This window comes from Anas acuta, chromosome 18 (assembly GCF_963932015.1).
Source record: "Anas acuta chromosome 18, bAnaAcu1.1, whole genome shotgun sequence".
NCBI classification, from domain to species: domain Eukaryota; kingdom Metazoa; phylum Chordata; class Aves; order Anseriformes; family Anatidae; genus Anas; species Anas acuta.
In genome coordinates, this window is record NC_088996.1 from 12158305 (window position 1) to 12186122 (window position 27818).

Here is a 27818-nt window from a genome sequence, read left to right on the forward strand (position 1 = left end):
GGGGCTGGGCGCCAGAGGGGATGAGGCCATGGCTGCTGCCACACCAAGGGGACATTGCCAGCGTCCCCCCTGCTCCACGCAGAGCCCCGCAGGGCTGCAGGCGCCGCGTCCTGGCCCAGTTGGTTCCACCCTGGCACAGATTAGGAAGCTGCTTTCCCTCGGGGAGCTGCAGCTGAGTGCTAATCACCGAGCCTCATTAACCACGCTCTGCCCTCCCAAGATGGCGGCGGGCAGAGGACACCTCCCCTGCCTTGACCTTCCCAAGATGGCGGCATCGGCACGTGACCTCGGGCTCCTGTTGCCAGGCAACGGAGGACGCGGACAGGGCCGGGCCGAGCCGTACTGGGCCGTACTGGGCTGTACTGGGCCGGACCGGGCTGTACCGGGCCGTACTGGGCTCTACTGGGCCGTGCCGGGCCGGGCTGTACTGGGCCATACTGGGCTGGGCCGGGCCGGGCCGGGCCGGGCCGGGCTGCACTGGGCCGTACTGGGCTATACCAGGCTGTACTGGGCTGTACTGGGCCGTACCGGGCTGTACCGGGCCGAGCCTGGCCATGGAGATCGTCCACATCTACACCAGGCGGCGCAGCGATTTCGGGCGGCCTTGCTACTTCTCGGACCGGCCGGCCGAGGTGTGCGTGGACATCCAGCCCGACCCCAGCCTGGCCGAGGCCTTCATGCTGCGCTGCCCCGTGGACACCCCCGTGCAGCATGGCAGCGAGATGTCGGAGCATGAGGTGCGTGGTTGGAAGGGGGACGGGGTGCTTCGCCTCCTTCCTCCATCAGCTTGTTCCTTTGTCATCTCGTTCCTTCATCGCCTCATTCATTTATCACCTCCTTCCTCCATTTCTTTGTACCTCCATCCCCTCATTCCTCTGTCACCTCATTCCTCCATCACCTTATTCCTCCATCGTTATGTTCCTCCATCGTCTTGTTCCTCCATTGCTTTGTGGCTCCATCACCTCGTTCCTTCGTCACCTTGTTCCTCCATCGCTTCGTACCTCCATCACCTCATTCTTCCATCCCCTCATTCCTCCATCCCCTCATTCCTCCATCCCCTCCTCCCTCCGTCACCTCATTCCTCCATCACCTTGTTCCTCCATCACCTCTTTCCTCCATTGCTTTGTACTTCCACCCCCTCATTCCTCCGTCCCCTTCTTCCTCCATCGCCTCGTTCCTCCAGCACTTTCTACCTCCATCACCCCAGCCCCACACTCTTCCTCTCCCCGCAGGTCAACACGGAGCGGGTGGAGGTGGAAACCCGCGGCGTGAACCACGTGGAGGGCGGCTGGCCCAAGGACATCAACCCCCAGGAGATGGAGCAGACGGCCCGCTTTCGGAAGAAAGTGGAGAAGGAGGAGAACTACATCAACACCATCGTGCACCTCGGCACCGTGAGGCCCTGACCGCCCCCCAGCCCCTCTGTGGCTGCCCCCCGCGCGGCGGCACGGCCTCAGCAGCTCTGTGCCCGCAGCTGATGGAGCACTGCGTCAGGCAGAACAACGCCATCGACATCTACGAGGAGTACTTCGGCGAGGAGGAGGAGGCGGAGATGGAGGATGAGTCCCCCTCTGCCAAAACCATCAATGTCATCAGGTAGTGCCGCTGGCTGTGCTGGGTTGGGATGCTTGCCGGGCTCTGCAGTGCCACAGCAGGCGGCTGCGTGAGCTGAGCCCTCTGTTCAACTGCCCTGGAGGGAAGGCAGGGGAAATCCAGCAGTATTAGGATCGGTTTATGGATGGGCAGACCTGCTACAACCCCGCATGGAATCATTAGGGTTGGAAAAGCCAACCAAGGTCATCTGGTCCAACTGTCCCCCTACCACCAGCACCCACTAAACCATGTCCCCAAGCACCACGTCCAACCTTTCCTTGGACACCCCCAGGGACGGTGACTCCATCACCTCCCCGAGAAACCCACCCCAACCCCTGACTGCTCTTTCAGTACCTCCACACACTTCATCTGTTCCTCCCCTCTCTGCCCTGCCCAGGCATTTTGGAGGCAGATGCCACGGTCCAAGGATGGCTGCAGCTCTGAGCATCCTCTAACAGCGCTTTAGACAGGAACTTTTTTTTTTTACTGCCTCAAAGATCATTTCTAAATGTCAGGGGCTGCTAGGCCGTTTCAAGAAGTCAGCTCCAGTAACGTAATTGGATTCTTAGAAATGTGTAACTGGAAAGACTTTATTAAATCATCAACTCTTCTTCCCCCACCCAGCCCCCAGGAGAATCGTTTCCTGCACTCGATGCTGGAGAGCTGCAGCTTGTTTTAATTGTGATTCCCACAGCTTCCTTTGGGAGACAGCATCCCCAGGGCACGTTGAAACTGTTAACAAACTAACATCTTTTTTTGATGTCCTGTTACCAAAAAGGGATCCAAACATCACGAAGAGGACAGCCGCACATCTCTCCTGGCACCCTGACAGATGCAAGAAGCTGGCCGTGGCTTATTCCTGCCTGGAGTTCCAGCAAAGCACGGAAGACATGAGCCTGGACTCGTACATCTGGGACCTCGGTAAGGGAATGAGAGAACTCACCAGTCCGTAATGGTGCTGCTGCGGAAGCACTTTGAGCCTTCAAAGCATCTCACGGATGTAACGAAGCCTCACGACACTCCAGGGGGGGAGGAACAGGGGTTCGGTTTCTGCTTTGCCCACAGATCAATGTCAAGAAGGGAAGAAATGGGACCTGAAAGCTGGCCAACAGGTGGAAAACAACCGCTAAAATCCCACTACATGACTTCATGAGCTCGAGCGCCCGCCACCACAACAGGCAGCTGAGCCACACGTCTCTTATGTGGTTCTTGTGTTTCTGTGGCTTGCTTGCGCTTGATTAAGAAAGGAAGAGGCAGCACAAGACCAGGCTGAGAATTGTCCTGTTCTGTCAAAGAATCTCTCAAACTTGTTGTATTCTGGAGTGAAAAATGCAAAGAAGGGGGGTCAGAGTACCAGGGGTCTGTCCTTAGGCGAGGACAAGTCACTTCTCATCCCTGGTGTGATGAGAGTGGTTTGGAGGTGGGGTGCTACACTCCGGGCTGTCCATGTGCTCAGAGTTTGTTTTTTTTTATTTATTCCCTCTCGGCAGAGAACCCCAACAAGCCGCAGCTGGTCCTCAAGCCATCGTCCCCTCTGGTGAGCCTGGAATACAACCCCAAGGACGCGCACATCCTGCTGGGAGGCTGCTACAACGGGCAGCTGGGTGAGGAAGCAGGGTTGTGTGCGAGGCCGTGCTAACGAGGTTTCAGCTTCGTTTGAATTCAGCAGGAGCCTGAATCTGATCCTGCCTCTGAATTTAATTCAGAGGCAGGATCAGGCCACCAAACGGCACCGGCGCCGTGCTCCTGCATCACCCGCTGCCCCCAATCTTTGTGTGCCAAAAGCCCAGAAGAGCTGCTTCGCTCACTGAACTGCTCCCGTGCTGCTGCTTCATGTGCCTGGAAGAGAGCCCCTTGTTTGCCAGCTTCATTTTATGGCTCTGTTATTTACTTGGCCACGCGAGCCCTTTGATTTAATTGCTCTCATTTCGATGTTTTCCTTGCCATTTGCAGCAGCGATCGGATCTGACAGGGCATGCATCACGGGGCTGTTACCAAGCGCTCCGCAGGTGATGGAGGGGAGGGGATTTCACCCCGGCCTCCCCAGGCGTGCAGCACTGGCCCAGCGGAGCTCCCACTGTCACATCCCATCGCCTAATTAAAAATGAGCCAGGGGGAGCACGCACGGCTCGCTGCCACCACGGCCCAGCCACCCAACCGAGGACAGTCCTTGCGCCCTGACCTGTCCTCTGCTGTCAGAGGCAGGGAGAGGGATGGGTGGGTGGATGTCTGCTGCGGCCCCCCCCGGGGACCTGCCTTCATCAGGCACTGCCCTTAGGGCATGCAAGAGAGGGAGCTCAGCCAGGGTCAGGTCACACAGGATGGTTCTGAGCAGCGCTGAGCGTAAAATCTGCTCGTTGGGGTGCTGCCTCCACCACGTCTGCTCCTGCTGCAACCCCTTGTGCAGAGCCGGGGGGCTGGGGGGGGGAGCTGGGAGGATTAATTGCCTCTGGGGTCGTAGTGCATCTGCTGCAGAGATGATCAGAGGAGAAATGCTGCGGCTGTTAATAGGTTGCTGCTGCCCAGCGTGGCATTTGCAGAAAGTGCAAATCGTGCCTCCCTTCGGAGCGGGCCCCCCTGTGAGTGATCGCAGCAGCAGGGTCCCAGCTTTGGGGGGGGCACTCATAAGGTTTTGGGGAGCCAGGCAAGGCAGCTGGTGTAGATTTTGATGGCTCCTTTTCTTTCGCAGCTTACTGGGACACCAGGAAAGGGGGGCTGCCCGTGGAGGTGTCCACCGTGGAGGCCAGCCACAGGGACCCCGTGTACGGCGCGATCTGGTTGCAGTCCAAAACGGGCACCGAGTGCTTCTCGGCCTCCACCGACGGGCAGGTAGAGGGCAGGGGGCAGGGAGGGGGCCGGGCACACACACACAAAGCAGCTGCCCGGCTCCACATCCGAGCAGGATCAGCCCCTGCCCTGCAGCATCTCTCCTGCAGGTGCTGTGGTGGGACATCCGCAAGCTCTCCGAGCCCACCGAGACGCTGGTCTTGGACATCACGCGCCAGGGGCTGCTGGAGAACGCTCTGGGTGCCATCACGCTGGAGTTCGAGCCCACCATGGTGAGATCCCTGACCTGCCACTCCTCCTCCCTGCGCACAAATAATCCCAACGTGGCAGGAGTGGGAACAAACCCAACCCGAGCAGGGTGGGCAGTGCCAGGTCACCCCCAGGGGCAGGGCTGCAGGGGAGCAGCACACGAGGGATGCGCAGAGGGAGCCCTGGAGCACGGCGCTGCAGCTGGCAGCAGGTTCTCACCCAAATTTGGGAGTCGGCGTGCTCCCAAAGCACGGGGGCTTTGCTGGCAGCTGGTCTCTGAAGCCCCCCGATCACGATGTGCCCCAGGGCTCTGTCGCTGTCTGCTCGGGCAGCAGAGCCCTTCCCTGCCCAACTGTCCCCCGAAGAGTGGGGTCCCCGGGTCCCCAGCCTGCTGACGGCTGCACTCTCCTCCTCCCACCCTCAGCCCACCAAGTTCATGGTGGGCACAGAGCAGGGCATCGTCATCACCTGCAACCGCAAGGCCAAGACGCCCCCCGAAAAAATCTCCGGCACCTACAGCGGCCACCACGGGCCCGTCTACGCCCTGACCAGGAACCCTTTGTACCCCAAAATCTTCCTGACGGTTGGCGACTGGACTGCTCGGATCTGGTCAGAGGAAGCCAAGGAGTCGTCGATTATGTGGACCAAGTAGGTGGCAGCGTGTGCCCCGTAAAAAATCCTCCTGCTCTGTGGAAGAGCACGGCTGGGGCAGGGTCTGCGCCCAGGTGGAGGTGGTGGGACTGAGCCAGAGGTGCTGGAGCAGAGACAGCCCGGGCTAAAATCATGTGCTGGAGGCTCTGTGCGCAGCAGCAGTGCTGGAACGAGGGGATTTGGGGCCGGGAGCCCGTCCCGTGGCACCCAGCAGCACGGGGTCCCCATCAGGTACCACCTCTCCTACCTGACGGCCGGCTGCTGGAGCACCGTGAGGCCGGCTGTGTTCTTCACGACCAAGATGGACGGGACCCTGGACGTCTGGGATTTCCTCTTCAAGCAGAACGACCCCTCCCTCAGCCTGAAGGTCGGTCCCCACCGATCCTCTTCCATCCCTCGGGGGGAGCACGGGCACGGAGTGGGCATCGCCCGGGGATGGGGTGAGGAGATGGGGAGCGTACAGGGCTCTGGGTGTGCTCCATCAAGCAGCAGCCGTCCCCACAACCCTTGGAGCCCAAAATTTTGCATGCAGGCTCCTGATACAGGGCAGCACGTGGGTTTGCTTGGCCAGGTCTGCCTGCCCCAAGGCAGCGGGTAAGGGCTGAGCGCTGCCACCCGCCTGTCCTCCCCTCCCCAGATCTGCGACGAGCCCCTCTCCAGCCTGCGCCTGCAGGACAACGGGTGCATCGTGGGCTGCGGCTCGAAACTGGGCACCGTCACCCTGCTGGAGATCTCCTCCGGGCTCTGCACCCTGCAGAGGAATGAGAAGAACCTGGCCAACGCCGTGAGTAGGAGCCGGAGCGGCTGGATGCGCGCACAGCAGCGCTCTCAGTGCTGCCAGCGTGTGGCTGCCTGCTTGGCCGCTGCTGCCCTCGAGCCCAGCACCGGGCACAGCCGTGTCCCCATGGGGTCCCTTGCGCCCCTCAGCCCCTTTCTCTGCCCCAGATGTTCGAACGGGAGACGAAAAGGGAGAAAATCCTGGAGGCGCGGCACCGGGAGATGCGGCTGAAGGAGCGCGCCAGGTCGGAGGGTCAGGACGCAGAAGCGGAGGAGATTTTGGAGGAGAGCCCCCAGGAGGCACTGGACAGAGCCCAGAAGGAATTCTTTGAGGTTATTGAAGCGGAGCTGCAGAGGAGGGCACGGGCAGAGGCACGGCACCTAGACGGCAAGGTACCGGCAGCAGCACGGACCCGCAGCTGCAGGGGGGCTCCGAAATCCCCAGGGGAGCCCCCCCGGCTGCCCAGTGCCATGGGATGGGGAGTGGGGGAACCGGGCAGGGGACGTGGGGCAGCCTCTGCCTTTCAGGTTAAAAAGCGGGCAGGAGAGGAGGCGGTGGTGCAGGGCGAGGAGAGCGAGCTGCCCAAGTATGAGGAAGAGAGCGAGGAAAAGGATGCCGCCAAGGTGAGCTCCCTGCAGCCTCACAGCCCCCCTCCTGGGGGTCTCTGCCTCCGTGGGGCAGCCCCCGGACACCCCCCGCCCGCTCTCCCCACAGGAGTAGCAGCAGAGCCAGGCCCGGTGGATCGCACAGAAAGCGTGGAGCTGCGCACAGATGCTCCTTGGCCCTTTGCCCTCCCGATTTTATTTTTCCTCTAGCGTGAATAAACAGCAGCTCCCCGCGTCACGCTTCCTGTTTTGTCCCGGCAGGGCCGAGCAGGGGGTGGGAAGGCAGCGTCCTTTCTCCCTTCCACCTCCCCTCTTGCAGAGCAGAGCCCCCCCGGGATGGAGCAGCAGCGGGGTGCCCCGTGGGGCGTCCCCAGCCCCAGGAGCAGAGCACCCCGCAGCGGCAGCGGGGTCCCGGGGCAGACGAAGCCCCCCGAGCCCCGCCAGCTGCTTCACCCCCTCCTCACCAGAGCCGCCTGCGGTGCTGGGGGCCGGGGTTATCAGCGCTGGGTAAACACAGCCCGGCTGTTATCACGGAGCCACCGAGCTGGAGGCTTATCCCCCGGTCAATTATTAACGAGCTGCCCGCTGCGCTCACCCCACAACACGGCTGGTGGCACGGGATGGGGGTGCCGGGGGGGGCAGCGTCCGTGCTATGGGGCTGGATCCTTCCCAAACACATGCTCCGGGCAAAGGGATGTGTGGGGACAGGGTCTGTGGCCCCCAGACCCCAGCTGAGCACCGCTGCTGCCCCATTGTGCTGGGGGGGGGCTCGGTGGAAGCAGGGCAGCTTTTTTTTTTAGGTTTGCCTTACCAGAAAGGTCAAAATCTGCATGGCAACGGGAGGCAGCAGGGATGCTGGCAGCTGTGATGGGGTCAGCGTTGGGGTCCCCCTGCCCTGGCATCACCCACAAGCTGGGGGGGTTGGGGACAGTGTGGGTGGGGCCCCAAAAAGGGACAAAAAAGGGTCCCTGTGGTGTGCCAGCACCACGAACCGGCTCAGGGTGCACGGGCAGCGGGCACCTTGGGTGCTGCGCTCACAGAGGTGCCTTTGTGCCCCTCGGCACCGCGCACAAAGCTGGCTCTGAGCCCCGGCTCGGGGACAAAGGGACACTGAGGAGCACAAAGGGCCCCGCGCCGCCAGCACCGGGACCGGCCCCGCACCTTCTGCTCCCCAGCACGGAGCCGGCAGCAGCAAAGCAGAGGGGGTGGCACCGAGTCTAGGAGGGCTCAGACCCCTTGGGGAGCGCAGAGTCCCCAGGGTGCCCCCGCACAGCTCCTGCTGGGGCTGGCCACGCTGCTCTCCCCGTGCCAAACCTCTGCTGAAGCAGGGACCCGAGCCCCCCGGGGGCACGCAGCGATCCCATCCCGGTCCCCAGGGGCTGGAGGAGGCCCCAAAGACGCCCCCGCAATCCCCGTGCTTGTTTTCTGCTTTTATTAGGAAGGGGTAAGGGGTGCCCAGGCAGGGGTGAGGTGGCTGCAGGCTGCGAGTGGGGGCAGCACCCCACAAGTGTCCTCTGCCGGGGGAGGCAGCGGGGACCCCCCTGCCCTGCCACGCTCCGAGCTGTGACCGTGAGGGCTGCGGGGTGGCACTACGGGGGCTGTCCCTGTCCCCCCCCAGTGCCCCTTGGCGCAGCACAGGCTGAGCCCCCAGCTGCGCGTTTCCAGAGCTCCCTGCAGGCACCCGGGGATAGCAACGGGGACATCGGGGTGGCACTGGGACAGCCGGGCAGGGGTGGGCACCCCCGGCACAGGGACCTCTGTCTACCTACAAAACGGGGAGGGGGTCGGGGGGGCTGGAGAGGCAGAGCCCCGTGCACCCAGTCCGGCGGCAGCGGGGCAGGGCTGATCCCCGCTACTTCTTGGCCTTGATGAGGGAGTGGTAGACGGGCTTGACGATGATGTGCAGGTGCAGGGAGTTGTCGATGAGGTACTCGGAGGTGCGCTTCTGCAGGTCGGCGTGGGCGAGGAAATCGGCCGCCTCGTCCGAGCTCTGGTGGAAGCTGTAGGCGTGCTTGACCAGCACGCGGCCCTGCTGCCGCACGCCCACCAGCACCGTTTTTTGGAAGCTGACGCCGGCAAAATCGGGGCTGCTCATGGCCGGGGTGACGACGAGGCGCGGGCGGCCGTCCTCGATGCGCGCCGCCTGCACGGCGCCCGACACCGAGTCCGAGTAGACGGGGCGCAGGCTGACGGGCAGCCAGCGCGGCGAGAAGAGCGCGTTCCAGGTCAGCCTCTTGCCGGCGTCGTGGCTGCTGGGCCCCAGTTGGGTCTGGAAACTGGTGCTGCGGTCGTCCCGCGCCGGGTTGTTGATGACCCACTGGGAGCCCCAGCTGGGCGCGAGGTAGTTGCGGGGCAGGAACATGCTGCAGTTGACGTCGAAATACTTGGCGAAGTGCAGGGGGGAGGCGGCGTGGAACTGGAAGGCTTGGAACAGGAGGTCCCGCACGGCGCCGTGGTGCCGCGCCAGCACCGCCGACTGCGCCTGCAGCCGGAACAGCTGGCTGGGGGCGATCATGGGGTAGCGGATGGCGCGCAGCACCCGCTCGGCCACCGCCTCCTCGGGCTGCCGCCGGCTCAGCCAGCTCTCCACGGCGGTGTAGAGCTCCAGCTCGCTGTGCAGCACCAGGTCGGAGCGCTCCAGCAGCAGCAGCAGCAGCTCCACGCTGACCGAAGCCCACTCGGCGCTGCTCAGCACGGCCGAAAGGTTCCAAGCCAGGAACTGGAGGCAGCTCTCCTGCAGCGCCGCGTCCCCGACGCGCACGGCGTAGTGGTACCAGCCCACCACGTGGCCCTGGCTCGACTCGCTGGCCAGGTGGCTCCTCATGTAGTCGGCCACGCCGCGCTGCAGCCCCCACACACGGTACTTGCTGGCCAGCTGGTGCATGGGGATGGCCTGGTGCAGCAGGATGGAGACCCCCCCGCAGTACAGGTACCTGGGGCGGAGCGTGGCGCGGTGACACTGCTGTCCCCTCGTCCCTTTCCCATCCCTCTGCGTGGCCCCAGGCTCCAGCAGGTCCCCAGGGGAGCACCCTCCCTCCTCGGCTGCACCCTGCAGCATCCCCACCCTGCAGGGTCCCCACGGTCCCCAGTGGCATCGTCCCCACTTGGCTGCACCCCTCCTGCTGTCCCCATCCCGGGAGGTCTTTGTGGTTCCCCAGGAAGCATCTCCTCCTCCTCAGCTCATCCCTTTGGGCATCCCCATCCCAAAAACTCCCCGTTGTCCCCAGGGGAACCTCTCCCTCCTTGGCTGCATCCCCCAGGCCATCCCCATCCCACAAAGCCCCTGATATCCCCGGGGGAACATCTCCCTCCTCAGCTCATCCCTTTGGGCATCCCCATCCCAAAAAACTCCCCACTTTCCCTAGGGGAACACCTCCCTCCTTGGCATCCCCCTGGACCTCCCCATCCCGCGGGGTCCCCCCCGGCGCACACCTGATGAACTTCTCGAAGAGCGCGGCGGTCTCGGGGGGCTCGTGCAGGGTGAGGACGCTCTGGTTGCGCAGGAGACCCTCAAAAACCTCGCTCTGGAGGCTGAGCAGCAGCTGGTGGGTGTGGAAGACCTTGGCCTCGTCGGAGGCAGCCGTGCGCACCCGCAGCACCGAGTCGCTGCTGTTGCCGTTCTGCAGCAGCTCCTGCAGCCGCTGCAGCAGCGTCAGCGAGTGGTTGATGGTGGCAGCCGTGGCATCGCCGCCGGGCTCGGCTCTCTGGGCTGCGGGGAGGTGGGAGAGTCACAGCCCTGGGGCACATGGGGGGGGCTGGGGGAGCCTGGTGTTGTGCACGTCCTCCCTGCGCTCCTCCCCGTGCCAAAAGGCCGGCCGGTGCCAAGGGGGCGTGGGGAGGGCGAGGGGACGTGGGGACAGGGGTGTCCCTGGGAGCCAACAAGCAGTGGGGTTGGGACCACCGTGTCCCAGGCTGGGCCGTGCTGGGAAATGGCCCCGTGCCGGGCAGGGCTGGCTCCCAGCCCGGGCTGCCAGCCCCCGTCCTGTCCCCGGAGTGAGCAGAGCCTGCCCTGGGCACTGCCCCAGACCCCCAGCATCCTGGGCGGGCTGGCACGGGGGGGGCACACGAGGGCTGGTGGCTTTGGGGGGGCTCCATGAGCTCCAGGAAGGGGCTGGGGGTGCCGACGGCCCCGGCACTGCCATGGGTGGGTGCTGCTGGGCAGGCAGGCACGGTGCTGTGACCACTCCTGGCATGGGCACTGCCTCCCGCTGGTTCTGCGAGCCCCCAGAAACAGGGAGAGGGGCTGGGAATGCGCAGCGGTGGGCTCGGAGCTCCTGTGGGCACGGGGAGCCTTCCTCCCGCTCCTCTCCCTCGCGCACGCCTGGCACGTCTCCCATCTTCCCCCTGGAGCATCTTTCCCCTGGGGAATTTGGCTCCGTCTCTCAAATCTGCTGCTTGCCGGCCGGTGATCCCGCAGATTACCCATCCCAGTTTACCCAGATTACCCATCCCAGTTTACCCAGACTACCCATCCCAGCGCCGGCTTAATCCCAGCTGAGCGGGGATCAGGGAGGCGATCGCAGCCCCTCGCCCCGTGCCGCCTGACCACCGGGCAGCGGGGAGCCCAGCCCTCGCCCCCAGGCACCTCCCGGGCACCATGGGCACGTCGAGGAGCCACATCCAGCCCTCCCCGTGCCACTTCGGCTGCCGGAGAGCCGTGCCCACCCCCCCGTGACCACCACCAGCCCCCCACCCCGTGCCCAACCCCACCCCGGCACACGGCGAGGGCAGTGGGGCTGCGACCCCAAGACCCCTCCACGCCTCCCCTGGCTGCGACCACCCTTACCGGCCTGCACGGTGAGGAGGAGGAGGAGGAAGGCAGTGGCCGTGGAGCCCCAGCGGTGGGTGGCAGCGGGCCGTGCGCCCGTCAGCCTCCCCATGGCTTCGCAAGAGCATCTGCCGGCGGCGCGGGCGCGCGGTGCCCGCGGGGCTTATGTAGGCCACGAGCCCTCCCAGCCCTCCCAGCCCGCGCCGCCACATCGATTGGTGGAAACTGGGACCCGCCGTTACCACGGGAACGGCTCCCAGCCCCAATCCATCCCACCCTGGCCCCCCTCTTTTGGTCCTGCATCCCCCAGGGGTGTCGTGCCGGGGGTACCCATGGTGAGCCCCGGGCACGGTGCGGGGTCGGCACCGCTCGCCCACGGCACCGGTGCGCCACGGTGCGCACGGCCACGACCCTTTTGTGTGGGGTCTTTGCATTCAGGGCACAGCGCAGAGCGGCCCCCCCCGTTCCCCCCTGCTCTTGGGTTTTCATTCATGCGGCCCTCGCCCTCCCATCACCATGGCATCCGGCAGGAACTGCCTGCCCTTTTCCCAGCCTTTGCAGCCAAGGCGCTGCGTGTGCTGCGCGGCTGCCCGGGGACGGCCTCCGCTGGCCCCTCGCCCACCTCTCCGGGGGCTCTTGCGGGGTTTTTTGGGGGGGGGGGTTGGCCCCGCAGCCCTTGTGCGGGATGCGGGGCGGGGCGATGGGGAAATGGGGATGGGATGGGGTCGTCGCCCTAATCCCTGAAGCAGCTGGGCAGCGCGGGAGGTGGGCACCCCTCTGTGTGGGAACATCTGCTGGGGCAGCCCGAGCAAACCCCACTTTTGTTTGTGGCCCCAATGACCCCCGCTGGGGTGGGGAGCAGGGCCTGGAGCCCCCACATGGGACACAGCAGGGGACAGACCCCACAGACATGGGCACAGCTAATCCTGAGCTGCTGGGATCAGCGCCGGCACCTGCGTTGCTGCAGCTCTGGTGCCAAATTGAGCGAGGCGCAAACCCCACGAGGTGGCCACGATGCTCACACTGGTGCCAGCGCTGGTGGTGACACCCGGCAGCAGGAGGGATGCTGTCGGAGGGACAGGGGGTGCAGGGGGGGCCGTGTATGGGGCAGGATGGCTGGGGAGGGGAAGGGGGGGCTCTATCCAAGCAGGGGGGCCCATCTGCCCCTCTGCGTCAGGCTGCCGGGTCCTGACACGGTGCCGCCGTGGTTGGGGGCGTTCCCGTGCCAGGAGGGGATTTGAGGACAGGGGCCAGATCCGGAGCGTCTGGAGGAGGACGGGGACGTGGGGGTGAGGAGCTCCAGCCCCCGGCACCGCCTGGATGTGCCGAAACCCAGGGGATGAGCCAGGAGCAGGGGCTTAGCCGGGGGCTCCAGATGCTGGGTGAGGGCGGGGGGGGCCCATCTGGCCCTGCCCGGAGGAGGTGGGGAGGGAAGATGTGGGGGCTGGTGGGGACAGGGACCCCCCCCCCCCCCGTAGAACAAATGGGGTCAGGGCTGGGGAAGGGTTAACGCGGCCGTGCCGCAGCTGCTGTGATCGATGCCACGAAGCACCCGGGGCTGCTGATTACCCAGATTTAATTGGCAGCTAATTGACATCTCTCCCACGCCGCCAGCTGGGGGTGGGGGGGGGCTGCCCGGGTCGGTGCTTCCATCCCCTGGGATATGGGGACAAAGCCCCCCCCCAGCTCACAGGGAGGGACACACGATCCTCCGCTGGGCCTGGGGGGCACCGGGGCTGGGACCCCCCCCAAAATCCCTGATAGGGGGTGGCGGGGCTGGGACCCCCCCCAAAAAATCCCTGGTAGGGGGTGGTGGGACAGGGGCAGGGATGGGATTGGGATTGGGATTGGGATTGGGATCCCCCCCGCAGCTCACTCCCGCGGGATGTGAATTTAGGGGCGGGTTCTGACCAATCAGAACGCAGCGCTCGGGTTTGCCCCCCCCGCCCGCCCCCCCCCCCATACACACACACACACTTGGAGGGCGCCTCTCTGATTGGCTGCAGCCCGCCCCCTCCCAGCCAATAGGAGCGCAGGGCGTGGCGCAGGGATTTGTGAATGGGCCGGGGCGCGGGGCACAACCGGACCCCCCCCAGAGCCCCCCAGTGCCTCCCAGTGCCCCCCAGTCCCCCCCAGTCCCCACCACCTCCCCACCACTGGTCCTACGCCATGGCCACCAGCCCCAGCCCCAGCCAAAAACATCTTGATTTTAATAAAAAAAAAAAAGCTGGGGGGGCTGGGGGGGGGCTGGGGGGGGTTGGGGGGGGGGCGCAGCACCCATCCTGCCTCCCCCCCAAAGGGCGCTGAGCACCCGCAGCTCTCAACCTCTGCCCCCTGCTCCCAGCCCCCCCCAGCTCCCATCCCAGCCCTTTTTGGGGAGCTGAGGTGGGGGGGTCCTGACCTCCCCCCACGCTGCCCCCCACCCCGGGGTCGGCACCAGGCTGGGAGCCCCCTCCCCACAAAGCGTTTGCCTCGCCGGGGCTGACAAGGCAGAGATTAATCAGCTCGGCAAATCCCCCCCCCCGTGCTGCGATATTTATAACCCCCCCACTGTGCCCCCACCAGAGCCAGGGGGCTGAGCCCGGCTCCGGGGGGGGGGGTCGGGAGCTGGCATCGCCCCCCCCGGCACCCTGTGAGACCCTCCCTGGGGGACACGGCCCGGCTGTGCCCACCCCGGGGTGCTGGTGGGGTCGGGGGGGGGGCTGGGGGCTGCCCCCACGCTGTGGCTCCATTGAAGCCCCCAGGAGCCATGGCTGGGGGGGCTGGGTGCTGGGGGGCTCCGCAGCCCCTCCGAGGCGTAATGGGGCTGCTCCTGCCCCCATAAACGCCTGTTTTCACACCAAAACCTGCCTGGGTCTGGCTCCGTGCTTGGGACGGGGGCGCAGCCCCCCCCTGCGTGTGGGGCTGGGTCCCCCCCACCTTTATCCCCCCAAAACCCACCTGGGACACCCCCCACGAGGTGCCACCCTCCCGCTGTGACCGTGCCTGGCCCCTGGGGCCACCGGAGGGCAGGGGCAGGACCCCCCCATGGGGCTGGCACCCAGCACCCAGCACCCAGCACGGCCAGGTTTGGAGCTCCAGCCCCACGGCCCCACATTCCTCCCTAATTCCCCCATAAGGTCCTTAGCCTAATCCCCCCAAAACCCCGGCCTTGCTGCTGTAATTCCCCATAAACCGGCCCCCGTGGGGCTGTCCCGGTGGCGGGGGGGGGGGCTCAGCCGGCCCCCGGGGGGATTTGGGCTGCCCCGTGCCCACCTGGCTGAGCCTGGGAGTGGGGTGGGATGGGGGGCAGTGGGGTGGGATGGGGGGCAGCGGGGTCCCTGCTCACCTTTGCCCTCACTGCCCATAAAATGATCCCATAATGTGGGGCTGACCCACACGGGCACCACCGTGCGCCCTGGGGCAGGATCAGCCCCCAGTACGCCCCCAGCCCCCATGGGCAGACCGACCCCATTACAGCCCCCCCGGTGCTGCCGATGGGGTTAAACCCCAACCTCTGTGGGGCGGGTGGTACCCGGGAGGTGCTCGCCCCATTAATTCTGGCATTTCGGGATGGATTAGCCATTAACTCCAGCACCCAGCGCCTCCCACCCACCCACCCTCCCGCAGGATTTCCCACCCCGCAGCCCACTCGGGGGGCTCCTGGGGGGGGAAACGGGGCAAGGGGGGGGGGGGAATTGCCCAGGAAGGGCAGCGTTGGGGCCCCAGCTCCAGTTTGTGCGTGCGGAGGGAGCGCAGGGAGGCTGCCAGCCCCCCCCCCCGGCAGGCAGCGCTTATTTACTTGGAGAGGGAGGTGGAACCGCGCTCACCGCGTCCGCCTTGGAGAGGGGGCTCGCCGCTGGGCAGAACCGGCTTGGATGGAAAACAGCTCCCCAGCCCCGGCATAAACAGCCTGGAAAAGAGGGGGGGGGGGCGAGCACACGGTGACCCCCCCCCTCCCCAGGTAGGGCCCTCACCTTCGCCAAGGTGAGGCCGAGCGGGAGCCGCCGCGGAGCCCGGCCTGGTGCCGCCGCCTGGCCCCGTGGCTCTGGAGGAGAGGTAAGGGTGGAAAAAATGCGGTGTTTTCGGAAGCTCGCCCCGCGAGGGAGCCTGGCGAGGCTCCCAGGCTGTGCCGAGCTGCCCCCCCAGCCCCTCGCCGCGGCTGCTGTGCCACCGGGGTCCGGCTCTGCCAGCCCTGCCACCGGGGTACCCGTCCCCAGCATGGTCACGGCACCGGGACTGGGCTGAACTGGGTGCCCAAAGTCCCAGCACGCAGCCACGGCACCGGCCCCGCGATGCCACCAGCACACGGCAGCCTCGCACCCAATTTACCCCCCCTGGCTGCCTCCCCAGCGGGGTGTTCCTGTAGGACCTACAAAAACCCCTCCTGAGAAACTGGGGCTGGAAAGCTTGGGGGACAGGGGACAGGGGAAAGGGGAAAGGGGAAAGGGGGGGGCGACAACCCGACGTGGTGGGCACACGTGGGCAGGCACCGGGCACCACGGGGCGGCCTCAGCAGGATGGATGCCGGCCGGTGGCCCCACAAGGATGGAGCCCCCGCTGGGGGGGCAGCGGGGGGGGGCTCGGGCCAGGCACCACGGGGAGCGCGCCGTGAGCGGAAGGAAGCGCAGCAGGAAGCCGCGTGCAGCCTGGCCTCTGCAGCACGGGTCGGGGGCAGCGGGGGCGCCGGGGGAAGCCGGCCCCCGTTCCCAGCCCGATTCAAGGCTGACCCCAAATCCCCGGGGAAACCGAGGCACGGAGAGGCCACCGGGGGAGGTGGGAAGGTGGCGGGGCCCCGCTGTGCCGCCCCGCAGCCCCGCTCCATGCATGGGGGCGCACAGGGGGGTGCGTGCCCCCCGCAGGCAGGGAGGAGGCTGCCCCGGTGTGGTGCTGGTGCCAAGAGCTTTTTAGGGCTAAATAGGGCAGGAGGGACGGTGGCTGTGGGTGCAGCACCCGTCCCCGGTGTCCTGCCCCGTCCCCACGGTGCCACCCCTCGTGCCGCGGTGCTGCCAGCCCCGGCTCTGCCTCCCTGGGATTGTTTTTGTCTGGGGGGAGGACCCGCCAGCGGCGCGCTGAACTTTCGGCTGCATCCTTCACCCTCTTGCTTCACCCTCCCAAAATAGCAGCGCCTGCCTGGAAACCTCCTGCGGGGCCAGCGGGGCCACGGGTCCCCGGGGTGCCCCAAGCCTCCCGCGGCTCTTCCCCATCCCCGAGCCTTGGGGGACGCGATGGTTTTGGGGTGCCCCGACTGAGCTGTGGGTGTAGGGTCAGCCCTGCTTCCAGCCCCGCTCCCGGGACCCCCAAGCCCCCGGGATGGGGTTTCCCCAGCCCCCAGCCCCTCGCTGGCTGCAGGCCTCTCTCAGTGCCAAGGGCTGACATTCCTCCGGGAGGCCCCTCGGGGCTGCTCGCCTTCGGTTCCCGGGCTCAGCACCGCAGCGAGCACCCGGTGCGGAGCCCCCCCAATCGGTGAGGCCACCCCGGTTCTGCCCCCGTCACCCCAAGGAGCCCCCGGGTGTTGAGCACCCGCGCGCTCATCGCACCGGTGCTCGGAGGGGGGGCTCCCGACTCGCTCCCCCCCAGCTCCCCCCCCTCGCCCCGGTTCTGTCCCCTCCGTTTAGGGGCAGCCCCCGCTGGGTGCCCCCCTCCCCAGCCCGGTGCGTTGGGGCAGGTCCCGGGCGCACCCCCCCGGCAGCGGCGCACCTCGGGGAGGGGCCGGGCCGGGCCGGGCAGGCGCGCACGGGGCTGCGGGCTCGGGGCTTGGCACGGAGCGGAGCGGAGCGGCCGGGACACCGGGGCGCTGGAGCCGGTGAGAGGGGCCGGGAGGGGGTGAAACCTACGGGGCTGGGCAGCACCGGTACCGGGATGGACCCGGGAACCGGCACCGGGAGCGCAAACGGGACCGGCACCGGGAGCGCAAATGGGGCCGGTACCGGCACCGGGAGGCGTCCACCCGGGGGCTCTCCTGGCCGCAAAGTTGGGGAGGCTCCGGGCGAGTTTGGGGCCGGCACTGCTCGGGGACGTGGGGGGACCGCGAGGGGTGGGGGGCACCGGCCGGGCTGGGGGCGGTAGGGGCTGTTTTCCTCCCCCCTTCCCGGTACCGGGACTCCCCGTCCCTATCTCATGGGGTGGCTCCAGCCCGAGGGGGCTGGGCAGAGCGCGGACACCGGGGGGGTGCCTGGCCCCGGGAGGGGAGCAGAGGGGGCTTTCAGGGGCTTTCGGGGGGCGCAGGGATGGGGGCAGCGATGTGGGGCCCCCCGCCGCCCCCACCCCAGCCCCGAGGTGACCTTGTCGCAGGTTTCCTGCCCGGTTTCCTCCCTCCAGCTGGGGGGAGCGCAGGGGGCTGCAGCTTTCCCCTCGCCTTCCTCCTTCCCACGGGCACCCCACCACGCTCCTTGGGGCTGGCAGCGGGGCCAGGGACCCCCGTGCCCAGGGGGCCGTGCCGTGCCGTGCCACACCGTGCCGTGCCGTGCCAGGCTGCGGCTGTGTGCGACGGGGAGCTCTGCTGAGTGGGGCCAAACACGGGACCTGCGCTGGGTCAGTGCCCGGAGCCACAGGAGGGAAGTGGGACAGGAGAAGTGGAAAGGGGAACGTGCGGCGCGCTCAGTGCCGTGCCAAGGGGACCGACCCGGCCCCGGGTGGTGCCTCTGCGGCCAGCCCCGACCCATGCTCGTTGCTCCCGGGCACGGTGCCGCGTCCAGGCAAGGAGGGGTGGGAGATGTGTGTCCATTTGGGGCTGCACCCGGAGCTGCTCAGGGCTGTGGGGTGGTGCTGGCACATCCCGGGCTCACCGGGACCCCATCACCAGCTGTGGTCCGGTGGGAGATGGAGCAGGGACCGCGGGCAGGGGGCTCCAAATCCCAGAGATGCCTCCTTGTAACGCCTCCTCTTCCCCGCAGGGTCTGTGGACGCCGCGCTCAGCGCCCACCCCACGGTGCAGGATGGGGGCTGCGGGGGTGCTGCCCGCGGCCGCCTGCGTCCTGCTGGCCCTGCTGCCCCCTGGCCGTGCCCAGAGCACCCCCCCGGCGGGCTGCGGCAAGGACCTGTCCTCGCTCTACTACAACCTCTGCGACCTCTCGGCGGCTTGGGGCATCGCGGTGGAGGCCGTGGCCAGCCTCGGCGTGGTGACCAGCTTCGTGCTCACCATCGTGCTGGTGGCCAGCCTGCCCTTCGTGCAGGACCCTCCGAAGAAGAGCCTGGTGGCCACGCAGGTCTTCTTCATGCTGGGCACCTTCGGGCTGTTCTGCCTGACGTTTGACTTCATCGTGGGGCCCAACTTCTCCACCTGCGCTTCCCGACGCTTCCTCTTCGGCGTCCTCTTCGGCCTCTGCTTCTCCTGCCTGCTGGCGCACGCCGTCGCCCTCAACTTCCTAGCGCGGAGGAACCGGGGCCCGCGGGGCTGGGTGACGCTGGCGGTGGCCCTGCTCCTCGCCCTGGTGGAGGTCATCATCAACGCCGAGTGGCTCACCATCACCGTGGCCCGTCGGGAGGGGGGCCCCGCGGACCCCTGCGTGCTGGCGGACGCCGATTTCGTCCTGGCGCTCACCTACGTCATGGTGCTGCTGGTGGCCGCCTTCGGCACCGCCTGGCCGGCGCTCTGCGGCCGCTACACGCGCTGGAGGAAGCACGGCGCCTTCATCCTGGCCACCACCGGCCTCTCCATGGCCATCTGGGTGGCGTGGACGGCCATGTACCTCTACGGGAACCAGCGGGCGGGCGAGAAGCCCGGCTGGGACGACCCCACGCTGGCCATCGCGCTGGTGGCCAACGCCTGCGCCTTCATCCTCCTCTACGTCATCCCCGAGGTGACGCACGTGACGCGGCGGGGCCCCGAGCAAGCCTACGAGGACGACGGCTACCCCACGCGGGGGGTGGGCTACGAGACCATCCTGAAGGAGCAGAAGTCGCAGAGCATGTTCGTGGAGAACAAAGCCTTCTCCATGGACGAGCCCTCCTTCGGTAGGCACCGGGGCGCGACGCACGGGGCTGCGAGACGGCTGCTGCGACGCGCCCGGGCGGCTGGGAGCGAGACCTGCGATTGTTGTGGCTCCCCCAAAACACGCCGGGCTGGGTTTACCAGTTTAGGCTGAGCTCACCCGCTCCGGGGGTGCTCCCCTCCCCGGCGTGGGGTGCCCGCGGCTCCCAGCCCTCCGCCCCGGGCGGGCGCTTCTCCCTACAGGAGGACGTGTCGCCGAGCTGGCGGCACTGGGGAGACCCTACAATAATAACACGGGGCGGTGCTCCCCCACCCCGCAGTGATGCAAACCTCGAGGGATGTCCCTCCCGCCCCCCGGGAAGGGCGCAGAGCAGCTGGCTGCTCGTTAAACCTGCTAACGAGGCCCCGGGTGGGGTGGGGGTGGCGGCGTGAGCCCCCCGTTTTCAGCGTCCCCGTCTCTTTGCAGCCAAGAAGCCGGTGTCCCCGTACAGCGGCTACAACGGGCAGCTGCTCACCAGCGTCTACCAGCCCACGGAGATGGCCCTGATGCACAAGGTGAGAGCCCTCCCCTCCCCGGGGTGATGGGTCCCCCCCACGTGCTGGTAATGGGGAGCAGGGGAGGGTCCCCCCATGCCGTGCTGCTCCCCAGGACCCCACAGGGAGTGCGCCCACGCGCTGGGGGTGCTCCTGGTGCCCCCACGGACCCATTTTCCCCCCCGCAGAGCGAAGGGCCCTACGACATGATCCTGCCCCGCGCCACCGCCGCCAGCACGGCCGCGGGCAGCGCCAGCTCCACGCTGCGAGCCGAGGACGCCTTCGCCGTGCAGGCCCGGCACGCCGCGGCGCAGCGGAGCGGCCAGGTGAGTTAATGAGCAACGAGGGAGCCGGGGAGGGGGCAGCAGGGTTGGGCTCCTGCCCAGGTACAAAGTCTTTCCGTGCCTTGACGTCTCCGGGGGAGGGCAGAGCTGGGGATGGCAGGCACCGGGGTGATGCCGTGCCGTGCCGTGCCGTGCCGTGCCGTGCCGTCACGCCTGCCCGGTGCCATCCCGCTCTGCCCGTAGGTGCAGTCCCCGTACAGCAGGAACCGGTGGTGAAGCCCGGGTTCCACGGAGCCAGCACAGCCACGGCCCCGCCGTCCCGATCTTCTGAGGTCTCGTCCCTCCCCGCCTCGTCCATCCGCCCCCGTCAGAGCTGGTTCCTGAGCTGGGGACGCCTGGATGTGGCCCCGGAGCCAGCGCCGTGCCGCCCGGCCGTGGCACCCGCAAGCTGCCTGCTCTGCCCGGCTCCCCTTGTCCCTGCTGCCCACTCTGCCACGAGGACCGGCTCCTGCGGGGCCACCCCGAGCCACCCCACTGCTGCCTTCGTGAGACACCCGGCCCCTCGGGGACAGGGACACTGCTGCCGGACAGCCAGGGGCACGGGGCGGCTGCCCCGGCGCTGGGACTGGGCGCTGCGCCCCTTCCTGCTGGACCTCGAGCCATCCCCGAGCTCTCCCAGTGCTGCCCCCGCTGTGCCTCAGTTTCCCCTTCACCAGGGGATGGGGGGGACGCTCTGGGTCCCGGCACCCGGTGGCGTCCCCCCGCGGCTCCGGCCACCTTCTCGGTGCCTTCCCTCTCCGCCTCTCTCCCCGCGCCGGGCTCGGGGATCACCCTCAGGGGGGGGCATCGACGGAGCTGGGACCCCCTCCTCCTGGCTCCCTCGTTGTTTTTTCCTCTCCCTTTTTCAGGTCAAACCCATTAAAGTTGAGTTTTCCTACACGGTGCCACCCGATGGGGACAGGGGGGACCCGGCTGCGCTGCTCCATCACCGGCTGTGCCGCGGCCGAGGGCTTCCACCTCGGTGCCATCGTGCTCAGCCCTGCATCCCCCAACGGGACGGGGCAAGATCCCAACTGGGATCCTGCTCCCCGAGCACCCCGGGGAGCCTGCACCGGGGCCAGGCTGCAAACGGGGCGGCCGTGCCAGGAGCTGGCAGGCTCGGCACGGACCGGCAGCCCGCGGGCAGATGGGCTGCCCGGCGGGAAGCGGCACGGCGCGGAGGACGTGCCAAGGTCGGGGGCGGTTTCTCCTGCCCGGATTGCCTTTCCCCTCCGCAGCGATTTCTCCTGCCAGGCAGGAAGCCTGCGGCCGGGCGAGCGGCAGCGCCATGAATTATTCAGGGCCTGAAATGGCTCCGTGGCGGTGGCTGGGGGAGGCGGGTGACCCGCTCTCCTTGAGAGCACCGTGCCCCGCGCGGGATTTTGGCACGCACACGCCGTGCCCCAGCCCTGCCAGCGCCTTCCCTCTCGCTACTGGGAACGCCACCAGCTGCGGGGACGTGGCACAGCCCCGGCAGGGGTCGGTGCCCAAAGGTTGGAGACGTCCGTGGGTGCTACTGGGGTGCGCAGCAGGAGCAGGCGCCCGGCCCTGCTGAGGGAGCTGCCGGTGCCCCCGGGGGTTGTGCTGCGTCACCCGTGTTTGCCTGGCGCCAGCAGGCAGCGCGGACGTCTCCAGGCAGCGCCAGGAGCTCAAGGTCCCCGGGGCTGCCACCACGGCACCACATGGCACGTGGCATGTCCCCCGTGGGCCTGGAGCCAGGCTGGGCACGCAGCAGCTGCCCCCTTGATGGGGACACCAGGATGGGGACACCAGGATGGGGACACCAGGATGGGGACACCGTGGTCCCCAGCACGCATCCAGCCATGGCACAGCACCGCCTTGCTGGGGGGGTGCAGAGGAGACAGCCCTGGGGGCAGGAGACACCCCAAAACCAGGGCGCGCAGACGCTGTCCCCGTTCAGCCCTGCGCAAGGGCACCGGGGCTGGTTTGGGCCGTGCTGTCCCTGCTGCCACCGGTGCCCCCGGCCCCCCCCCGGCACCACGGGAGCCCCCGGACACCGCCGGCCGCAGGGCGCGGGGCGGCCCCGCTGCAACAGGCAGCGCTTTGTGCTGGGGCTGTGGCACGGGGAGGCCGAACAGCGCTGCCTTTGTGCCGCGCAGGTGAAGCGGCCGCAGGCGCACGTGGGCTGCGCCGTGCCAGGAGCACTCCCCGGTCCTCAGGGTGGGAGCAGGGGGCACTGGGGGGGCGTTATGCCCAGTGCGGGGTCGGTTTTGGTGTGGGGATGAGGGATATGCCGGGGAATGGCAGGGATATAGGGTGGGGTGGTGGTGCTGAGGGCAGGGGGAGCATGGTGAAGGATTGGAGGCTCAGCTGTGTCCCCAAGGGGTGACAACGGGGGACAGTGACACCACACAGCCCCAGCTGAGGGTCCTGCCCCAAGCGGAGGGCGCGCGGTGCCAGCGCTGCCAGCCCGTGGTGACAGCCAGGACCCACGCTGGGGCTGCCATCTGCCGGCACGCCACGCCACGGGCACAGCGCCGTGCCTTCCCCGACACCCCGCAGGGACCCCGTGCCAGGACAGTTTGGGAAGGTTTGGGGAGGTTTGGGAAGCAGAGACGTGCTCGCACCATCAGAAAATGGCATTTTATTAAAAAAAAGTCCATGGCACCACAGGCTCCTGGCTGTGGCACAGGTGCCAGGAGGGTTGCACGGCTCTTGTGAGCCCCCGGGCACTGTCGGGGCAGCAGCACAGGGCTGGGACAACCGCCCCCTGTCACATCCTGGGCTAAATGTCCCCCCTGCTGCACACCCAGCCGGCTGCCACCCCTCTGCTGCTCCACGTCAGGGTCCGGGGGGGCTCTTGTGCCCCCTCGCCGGGACGGAGGACGAAGGGGAGGGCTCAGCCGGGCACCCCACGGGCTGCCTGGGCCTCCCTCTGCTGCCGTTTGCGCTTCTGGATGTCGCGATAGGCCTGCACGACGCGCGCCCTCTCCTCCTGCACGATGCGCTGCCGAGCCAGCGACATCGGTGCCACCGGGGACCCCCGGCCCAGGTGAGGAGCCAGCAGGAGCCGCTTGCGCCCAGCCTGCGGGCACAAACGGGGCAGGTCAGGGGGGGGCGAAGGGAACGGGAGGGCACGGCCACGGGGCAGGACCCCTGCTCCATATTCTGCAGCTCACCTGCTCGGCGGGACCCCCCCGACGGGGCCGTGAGGTGAGGGTGGGCGGCTCCGTCACCACCTCGCCGAACGCCACCGTGTCTGGGGGAGAGGCAGAGGCCGGCATCAGGCTGGGGGGCTCCACTGACGCCCCCTCCTGCCTCCCCCCCCCCCACCGTGCCTCCGGTGCCAGCCCAGCCCCACCTCGCAGCAGGCTCTTCTCCAGCAAAGCCTCTTTCTTCTCCTCCTTCCTCCTCCGGGCTTTGTCCAGCTTCTTCTTCTGGAACCTGGGGAGCCGTGTGAGGAGCCGGGCTCGCGAGCGGACAGCAGAGCAGGTACGGCACCAAATCTCCCCAAATCTCCCCAAAAAATAGGGCCCCGCAGCTCTCCCCTCCCCGCCCTGACCCCAGGCTCCCCAAAGCGGGAGGATAAAGGGGGTTCAGGGGCTGCTTGCAGAGGCTCAGATCGTGGAGCCGAGACCCCGGGGCTGGCACAGCCCCGTGCTGGGGCTCGTCCCCCCCCGCTGCCCCCGCCGCGCCGTGGGGCCGTGCTCTCACTCTTTTTTCCTCCTGGATTTCTGCGGTGCCGCCGCCTCCTTCTCAGGTTCCCGCTGCACCTGGTTCTTGGTGAGGAAGAGGATGTGCTGCACCTCCTGCTCCATGCGGCAGAGGTAGGAGTGCTCCGATTCCCCCTTCCCCCTCTTAAATTTGGGCACCGCGATGTCCCCGTGCGCCGCCGGGGGCTTGGGCTGCTGCTGCTTCCCTGCGAGAGAAACGGGCAGGGGGATTTAGGGCTGAAAGGGGGGGGTCCCGTCCTGCCGGGGACCCCCGGGGGAGGGGGCAGACCCCGTGCCCCACCTGCCACCCGCCTCCTCCCGGATTTGGGGTTCTTCATGGCCTCGCGGCTCCGCATCAGCTCCCGCAGGCGGGAGGGGATCTCCTGCTCCTCGGGGTGCTCGGGCCTCAGGTTGGCCCCCGCCCGCCGCTTCCTGCGGCAGAACCGGGAACGGGATGGGACGGAACCGGGGAGACGGAGCCCGGGGAGGGTGGGAGAATGGGGAGGGTGGGGGGGGAGAGGTGGGCACGGGGGGGCACCGGGACACCGGGGCATGGGGACACCAGGATATGGGGTCACACGAGGTCACCGGCACCCCAGGACGTGGGGACACCGGGATATGGGGTCACATGGGGTCACCGGTACACTGGGACATTGGGACACTTGGATATGGGGTCACACGGGGTCACCAGCACCCCAGGACACCGGGACATGGGGACACCGGGATATGGGGTCACACGAGGTCACCGGCACCCTGAGACATGGGGGGGGCACCGGGATATGGGGTCACACGAGGTCACCGGCACCCTGAGACATGGGGGGGGCACCGGGATATGGGGTCACACGAGGTCACCGGCACCCCAGGACACCGGGACATGGGGACACCGGGATATGGGGTCACACGGGGTCACCGTCACCCCGGGATATGGGGACACCGGGATGGCAGGGCACCGGGATACGGGGGGGCACCGGGACACCGGGGGGCACCGGGACATGGGGACACCGGCACCCCGGGACGTGCGGGGGGGTAACCGGGATATGGGGTCACGCGGGGTCACTGGCACCCCAGGACATGAGGGGACACCGGTACACCGGGATATGGGGACACTGGGACATGGGGGCACCGGTTACCCCAGGACACCGGGGCAGGGGGACACCGGGACGTCGGGGCACCGGGACAGGGGGACACCGGCACCCCGGGATATGGGGACACCGGGGGGGCACCGGGACATGGGGACACCGGGACACCGGGATGTGGGGACACCGGGATGGCGGGGCACCGGGACACGGGGGGGCACCGGGACACGGGGACAGCGGGGCACGGGGACACCGGCACCCCGGGATACTGGGGCAGGGGGACACCGGGACGGTGGCACACACCGGGACACGGGGACACCGGGACATGGGGACACGGGGACACGGGGACATGGGGACACCGGGACACTGACCTGCCGCGGGGCGGGGCGGCGGCCGGGACCGGGACCGGGGCCGGTCTGCGTCCCCGTCCCTTCCCGGTCCCGGTCCCGGCCCCGTTCTCCGCTCCGCGCCCCCGTCCCGCTCCCGGTCCCGCTCCCGGTCCCCGCCCCATGACCGGCCCCGCACGCGGCCGGGCCCCGCCGCCACTTCCTGGTTCCCTCCCGCCCCGGTCCCGCCCCCCGCTCTCCCATTGGTCGCTCCCAGACTCCGCGCTCTGATTGGTCGGCGGCACGGGGAAGCCGAGCTGCCATTGGTGGACAGAGCTGCCGCTCATGAGGGAAGGGGCGGGGCCGTCGGTGGGGAGCGGCGGCGGGATGTGGCTGCGGGGGGCGCGGGGGGCGCGAGGCCTGGCGGGGGGGCGCCGGGGGGTGAGCGGGGGCGGGGCCTAAAGGGGGCGGGGCGGAAAGGGGCGGGGTCTAAAGGGGCAGGGGGCGGGGCTTGGGGCAAGGGGGGGTAATGGGGGGCTTGGGGGTGGACGGGGAGGGGGCTGGGGGGGGTCTGGGGGCTCCTCATGGGGATCTGGGGGCAGTAAATGGGGGCCTGGGGGCTGCACATGGGGGTTCTAGGGGCTCCGTATGGGGTCTGGGGGCTCCACATGGGGTCTGGGGACAGTAAACAGGGGTCTAGGGGCTCTTTATGGGGGTCTAGGGGCAGTAAATGGGGGTCTGGGGGCAGTAAATGGGGGTCTGGGGGCTCTGTATGGGCTCTGGGGGCTCCATATGGGGTCTGCGGGCAGTAAATGGGAGTCTGGTGGTTCCGTATGGGGTCTGGGGGCTCCTCATGGGGGTCTGGGGGCAGTAAACGGGGGTCTGGGGGCTCTTTATGGGGGTCTGGGGGCTCCTCATAGGGGTCTGGGAGCAGTAAATGGGGATCTGGGGGCTCCCTATAGGGACTGGGGGCTCCGTATGGGGTCTGGGACCAGTAAATGGGGGTCTGGGGGTTCTGTATGGGGTCTGGGGGCTCCTCATGGGGGTCTGGGTGCAGTAAATGGGAGTCTGGGGGTTCTGTATGGGGTCTGGGGGCTCCACATGGGGGTCTGGGGGCAGTAAATGGGGGTCTGGGGGCTCTTTATGGGGGTCTGGGGGCTCCACATGGATCTGTGGGCAGTAATTGGGGGTCTGGGGGCTCCACATGGGGGTCTGGGGGCAGTAAATGGGGGTCTGGGGGCTGCACAGGGGGGTCTGGGGGCAGTAAATGGGGTCTGGGGGCTCCACATGGGGTCTAGGGGCAGTAAATGGGGGTCTGGGGGCTCCATATGCGGTCTGGGGGCAGTAAATGGGGGTCTGGGGGCTCCATATGCGGTCTGGGGGCAGTAAATGGGGGTCTGGGGGCTCCATATGGGGGTCTGGGAGCAGTAACTGGGGTCTGGGGGCTCTATATGGGGGTCTGGGGGCTCCTCATAGGGGTCTGGGAGCAGTAAATGGGGGTCTGGGGGCTCCCTATAGGGACTGGGGGCTCCGTATGGGGTCTGGGACCAGTAAATGGGGGTCTGGGGGCTCTGTATGGGGTCTGGGGGCTCCACATGGGGGTCTGGGGGCAGTAAATGGGGGTTTGGGGGCTCTATATGGGGGTCTGGAGGCTCCATATGGGGTCTGGGGGCAGTAATTGGGGGTCTGGGGGCTGTGCATGGGGGTCTGGGGGCTGCACTGGGGTTGCTGTGCCTTCACCAGGGGTCTGGGGGCTCTGAGGAAGACCCCGTGCGTGAAGGCAGGGACAGGCTGGGGGTGAGGGGAGGTTCGGTGGGGCTGGGGGCACCAAGGAGGGCTTGCTGCTTGGCTCAGGGGGTGCTGGGGGGATTTGGGGGGGCAGCCCCCAACCCCTGCCATCACCACCACCCCCCTCCCCGCAGGACCACCCTGGAGCCCCCCACCCAGGCACCACCTTCAGCACCCACCAGATGAGCTCAGACACCCCAGGAAGGGACAACAGCGGCGAGGGGGGCTCCGACCCCTCGGGGAGCGACCACCAGGCAGAAACCTCAGGGAATGAGGGGTCCGAGACCCCCTTCTCCGCCCCCCCCCCCGACCTGGAGCCCCCCAGCAACTGCTGCATGAGCGGCTGCGCCAACTGCGTGTGGATCCAGCACGTGGAGCGGCTGCTGCGGCACTACGGGGACGGGGGCGAGCGGGCGCTGGAGGCCGTGGAGAGGCACGTGCAGGATGAGAGCATCAAAATGCTACTGAGGACGGAGATCAGGCTGCGCGCCAAGAAGGACTGAGCCCCAAAAACCCACCCCCGCCGAGCCCCCCCATTTCTTTGTGGGGTCGGGGTTGGGTTTGTTCGGGGTGCCCAGGCACCGGGGGGTCCCCACAGGACGTCGGTGCCCGGGGCCTGGTGCTTCTGCTTCCCCAAGGCTTATAGATTTATATTTATATTTATATATAAAAAGGTAATATATTGAGAGATGTGTGTATTTATTTTTATTTTTATATTTATATTTATTTTTATTTTTATTTTATTTTATATTTT

General features: G+C 67.6%; 5 protein-coding genes and 1 long non-coding RNA gene across 8 annotated transcripts; 4 read left to right on the forward strand and 2 right to left on the reverse strand.

The window, feature by feature from the left end:
• Window positions 1–343: 343 nt before the first annotated feature.
• On the forward strand, window positions 344–6897 carry DNAI2 (dynein axonemal intermediate chain 2). 2 transcript variants are annotated; one of them, XM_068654806.1, is made up of 13 exons: window positions 344–737; window positions 1233–1394; window positions 1475–1596; window positions 2372–2514; window positions 3084–3197; window positions 4283–4422; window positions 4530–4652; window positions 5054–5277; window positions 5512–5647; window positions 5918–6064; window positions 6226–6450; window positions 6572–6681; window positions 6773–6897. In XM_068654806.1, exons 1-13 carry the CDS (start codon window positions 555–557, stop codon window positions 6876–6878), a joined length of 1935 nt encoding a protein of 644 aa, XP_068510907.1. In that variant the 5' UTR covers window positions 344–554; the 3' UTR covers window positions 6879–6897. The 2 variants fall into 2 exon arrangements, with proteins under 2 accessions (XP_068510907.1, XP_068510908.1); XM_068654807.1 differs by having other exon boundaries at window positions 353–737; window positions 6586–6681.
• Window positions 6898–8078: 1181 nt separating this feature from the next.
• Window positions 8079–13599, reverse strand: BTBD17 (BTB domain containing 17). The gene is made up of 3 exons (XM_068654808.1): window positions 11450–13599; window positions 10096–10372; window positions 8079–9596 (listed from the first exon to the last, which is right to left on the reverse strand). Exons 1-3 carry the CDS (start codon window positions 11541–11543, stop codon window positions 8516–8518), a joined length of 1452 nt encoding a protein of 483 aa, XP_068510909.1. The 5' UTR covers window positions 11544–13599; the 3' UTR covers window positions 8079–8515.
• A 1458-nt stretch (window positions 13600–15057) lies between these two features.
• Window positions 15058–20585, forward strand: GPRC5C (G protein-coupled receptor class C group 5 member C). Of its 2 annotated transcripts, none has more exons than XM_068654810.1 (5): window positions 15058–15469; window positions 18307–19366; window positions 19810–19898; window positions 20066–20203; window positions 20405–20585. In XM_068654810.1, exons 2-5 carry the CDS (start codon window positions 18349–18351, stop codon window positions 20435–20437), a joined length of 1278 nt encoding a protein of 425 aa, XP_068510911.1. In that variant the 5' UTR covers window positions 15058–15469; window positions 18307–18348; the 3' UTR covers window positions 20438–20585. The 2 variants fall into 2 exon arrangements, with proteins under 2 accessions (XP_068510911.1, XP_068510912.1); XM_068654811.1 differs by lacking the exon at window positions 15058–15469 and adding an exon at window positions 17100–17216.
• Window positions 20586–22790: 2205 nt separating this feature from the next.
• On the reverse strand, window positions 22791–25638 carry CCDC137 (coiled-coil domain containing 137). Its single transcript, XM_068654812.1, has 6 exons — window positions 25322–25638; window positions 24176–24306; window positions 23876–24080; window positions 23523–23605; window positions 23341–23420; window positions 22791–23246 (listed from the first exon to the last, which is right to left on the reverse strand). Exons 1-6 carry the CDS (start codon window positions 25621–25623, stop codon window positions 23061–23063), a joined length of 987 nt encoding a protein of 328 aa, XP_068510913.1. The 5' UTR covers window positions 25624–25638; the 3' UTR covers window positions 22791–23060.
• LOC137841672 (uncharacterized) lies at window positions 24357–25331 on the forward strand. Its single transcript, XR_011088690.1, has 3 exons — window positions 24357–24457; window positions 24722–24900; window positions 25228–25331. It is a non-coding gene; the product is annotated as an uncharacterized lncRNA (long non-coding RNA).
• OXLD1 (oxidoreductase like domain containing 1) lies at window positions 25611–27752 on the forward strand. Its single transcript, XM_068654813.1, has 2 exons — window positions 25611–25717; window positions 27199–27752. Exons 1-2 carry the CDS (start codon window positions 25622–25624, stop codon window positions 27565–27567), a joined length of 465 nt encoding a protein of 154 aa, XP_068510914.1. The 5' UTR covers window positions 25611–25621; the 3' UTR covers window positions 27568–27752.
• Window positions 27753–27818: the final 66 nt, after the last annotated feature.

Bases quoted from the DNA above. Each gene is read 5' to 3' on its own strand.
- DNAI2 (XM_068654806.1), top strand. From the start codon at position 555: ATGGAGATCGTCCACATCTACACCAGGCGGCGCAGCGATTTCGGGCGG. The intron at 738-1,232 runs GTGCGTGGTTGG...CTCTCCCCGCAG, and splicing joins GCGAGATGTCGGAGCATGAG to GTCAACACGGAGCGGGTGGA. The intron at 1,597-2,371 runs GTAGTGCCGCTG...GTTACCAAAAAG, and splicing joins AAAACCATCAATGTCATCAG to GGATCCAAACATCACGAAGA.
- BTBD17 (XM_068654808.1), bottom strand. From the start codon at position 11,543: ATGGGGAGGCTGACGGGCGCACGGCCCGCTGCCACCCACCGCTGGGGC. The intron at 10,373-11,449 runs GTAAGGGTGGTC...ACCTCCCCGCAG, and splicing joins CCTCCTCACCGTGCAGGCCG to CCCAGAGAGCCGAGCCCGGC. The intron at 9,597-10,095 runs GTGTGCGCCGGG...GCTCCGCCCCAG, and splicing joins CTCTTCGAGAAGTTCATCAG to GTACCTGTACTGCGGGGGGG.
- GPRC5C (XM_068654810.1), top strand. From the start codon at position 18,349: ATGGGGGCTGCGGGGGTGCTGCCCGCGGCCGCCTGCGTCCTGCTGGCC. The intron at 19,367-19,809 runs GTAGGCACCGGG...GTCTCTTTGCAG, and splicing joins CATGGACGAGCCCTCCTTCG to CCAAGAAGCCGGTGTCCCCG. The intron at 20,204-20,404 runs GTGAGTTAATGA...CTCTGCCCGTAG, and splicing joins CGGCGCAGCGGAGCGGCCAG to GTGCAGTCCCCGTACAGCAG.
- OXLD1 (XM_068654813.1), top strand. From the start codon at position 25,622: ATGAGGGAAGGGGCGGGGCCGTCGGTGGGGAGCGGCGGCGGGATGTGG. The intron at 25,718-27,198 runs GTGAGCGGGGGC...CCCTCCCCGCAG, and splicing joins TGGCGGGGGGGCGCCGGGGG to GACCACCCTGGAGCCCCCCA.
- CCDC137 (XM_068654812.1), bottom strand. From the start codon at position 25,623: ATGAGCGGCAGCTCTGTCCACCAATGGCAGCTCGGCTTCCCCGTGCCG. The intron at 23,421-23,522 runs GTGGGGCTGGGC...CCTCTCCCCCAG, and splicing joins GGAGAAGAGCCTGCTGCGAG to ACACGGTGGCGTTCGGCGAG. The intron at 23,247-23,340 runs GTGAGCTGCAGA...TTGTGCCCGCAG, and splicing joins GGGGGGGTCCCGCCGAGCAG to GCTGGGCGCAAGCGGCTCCT.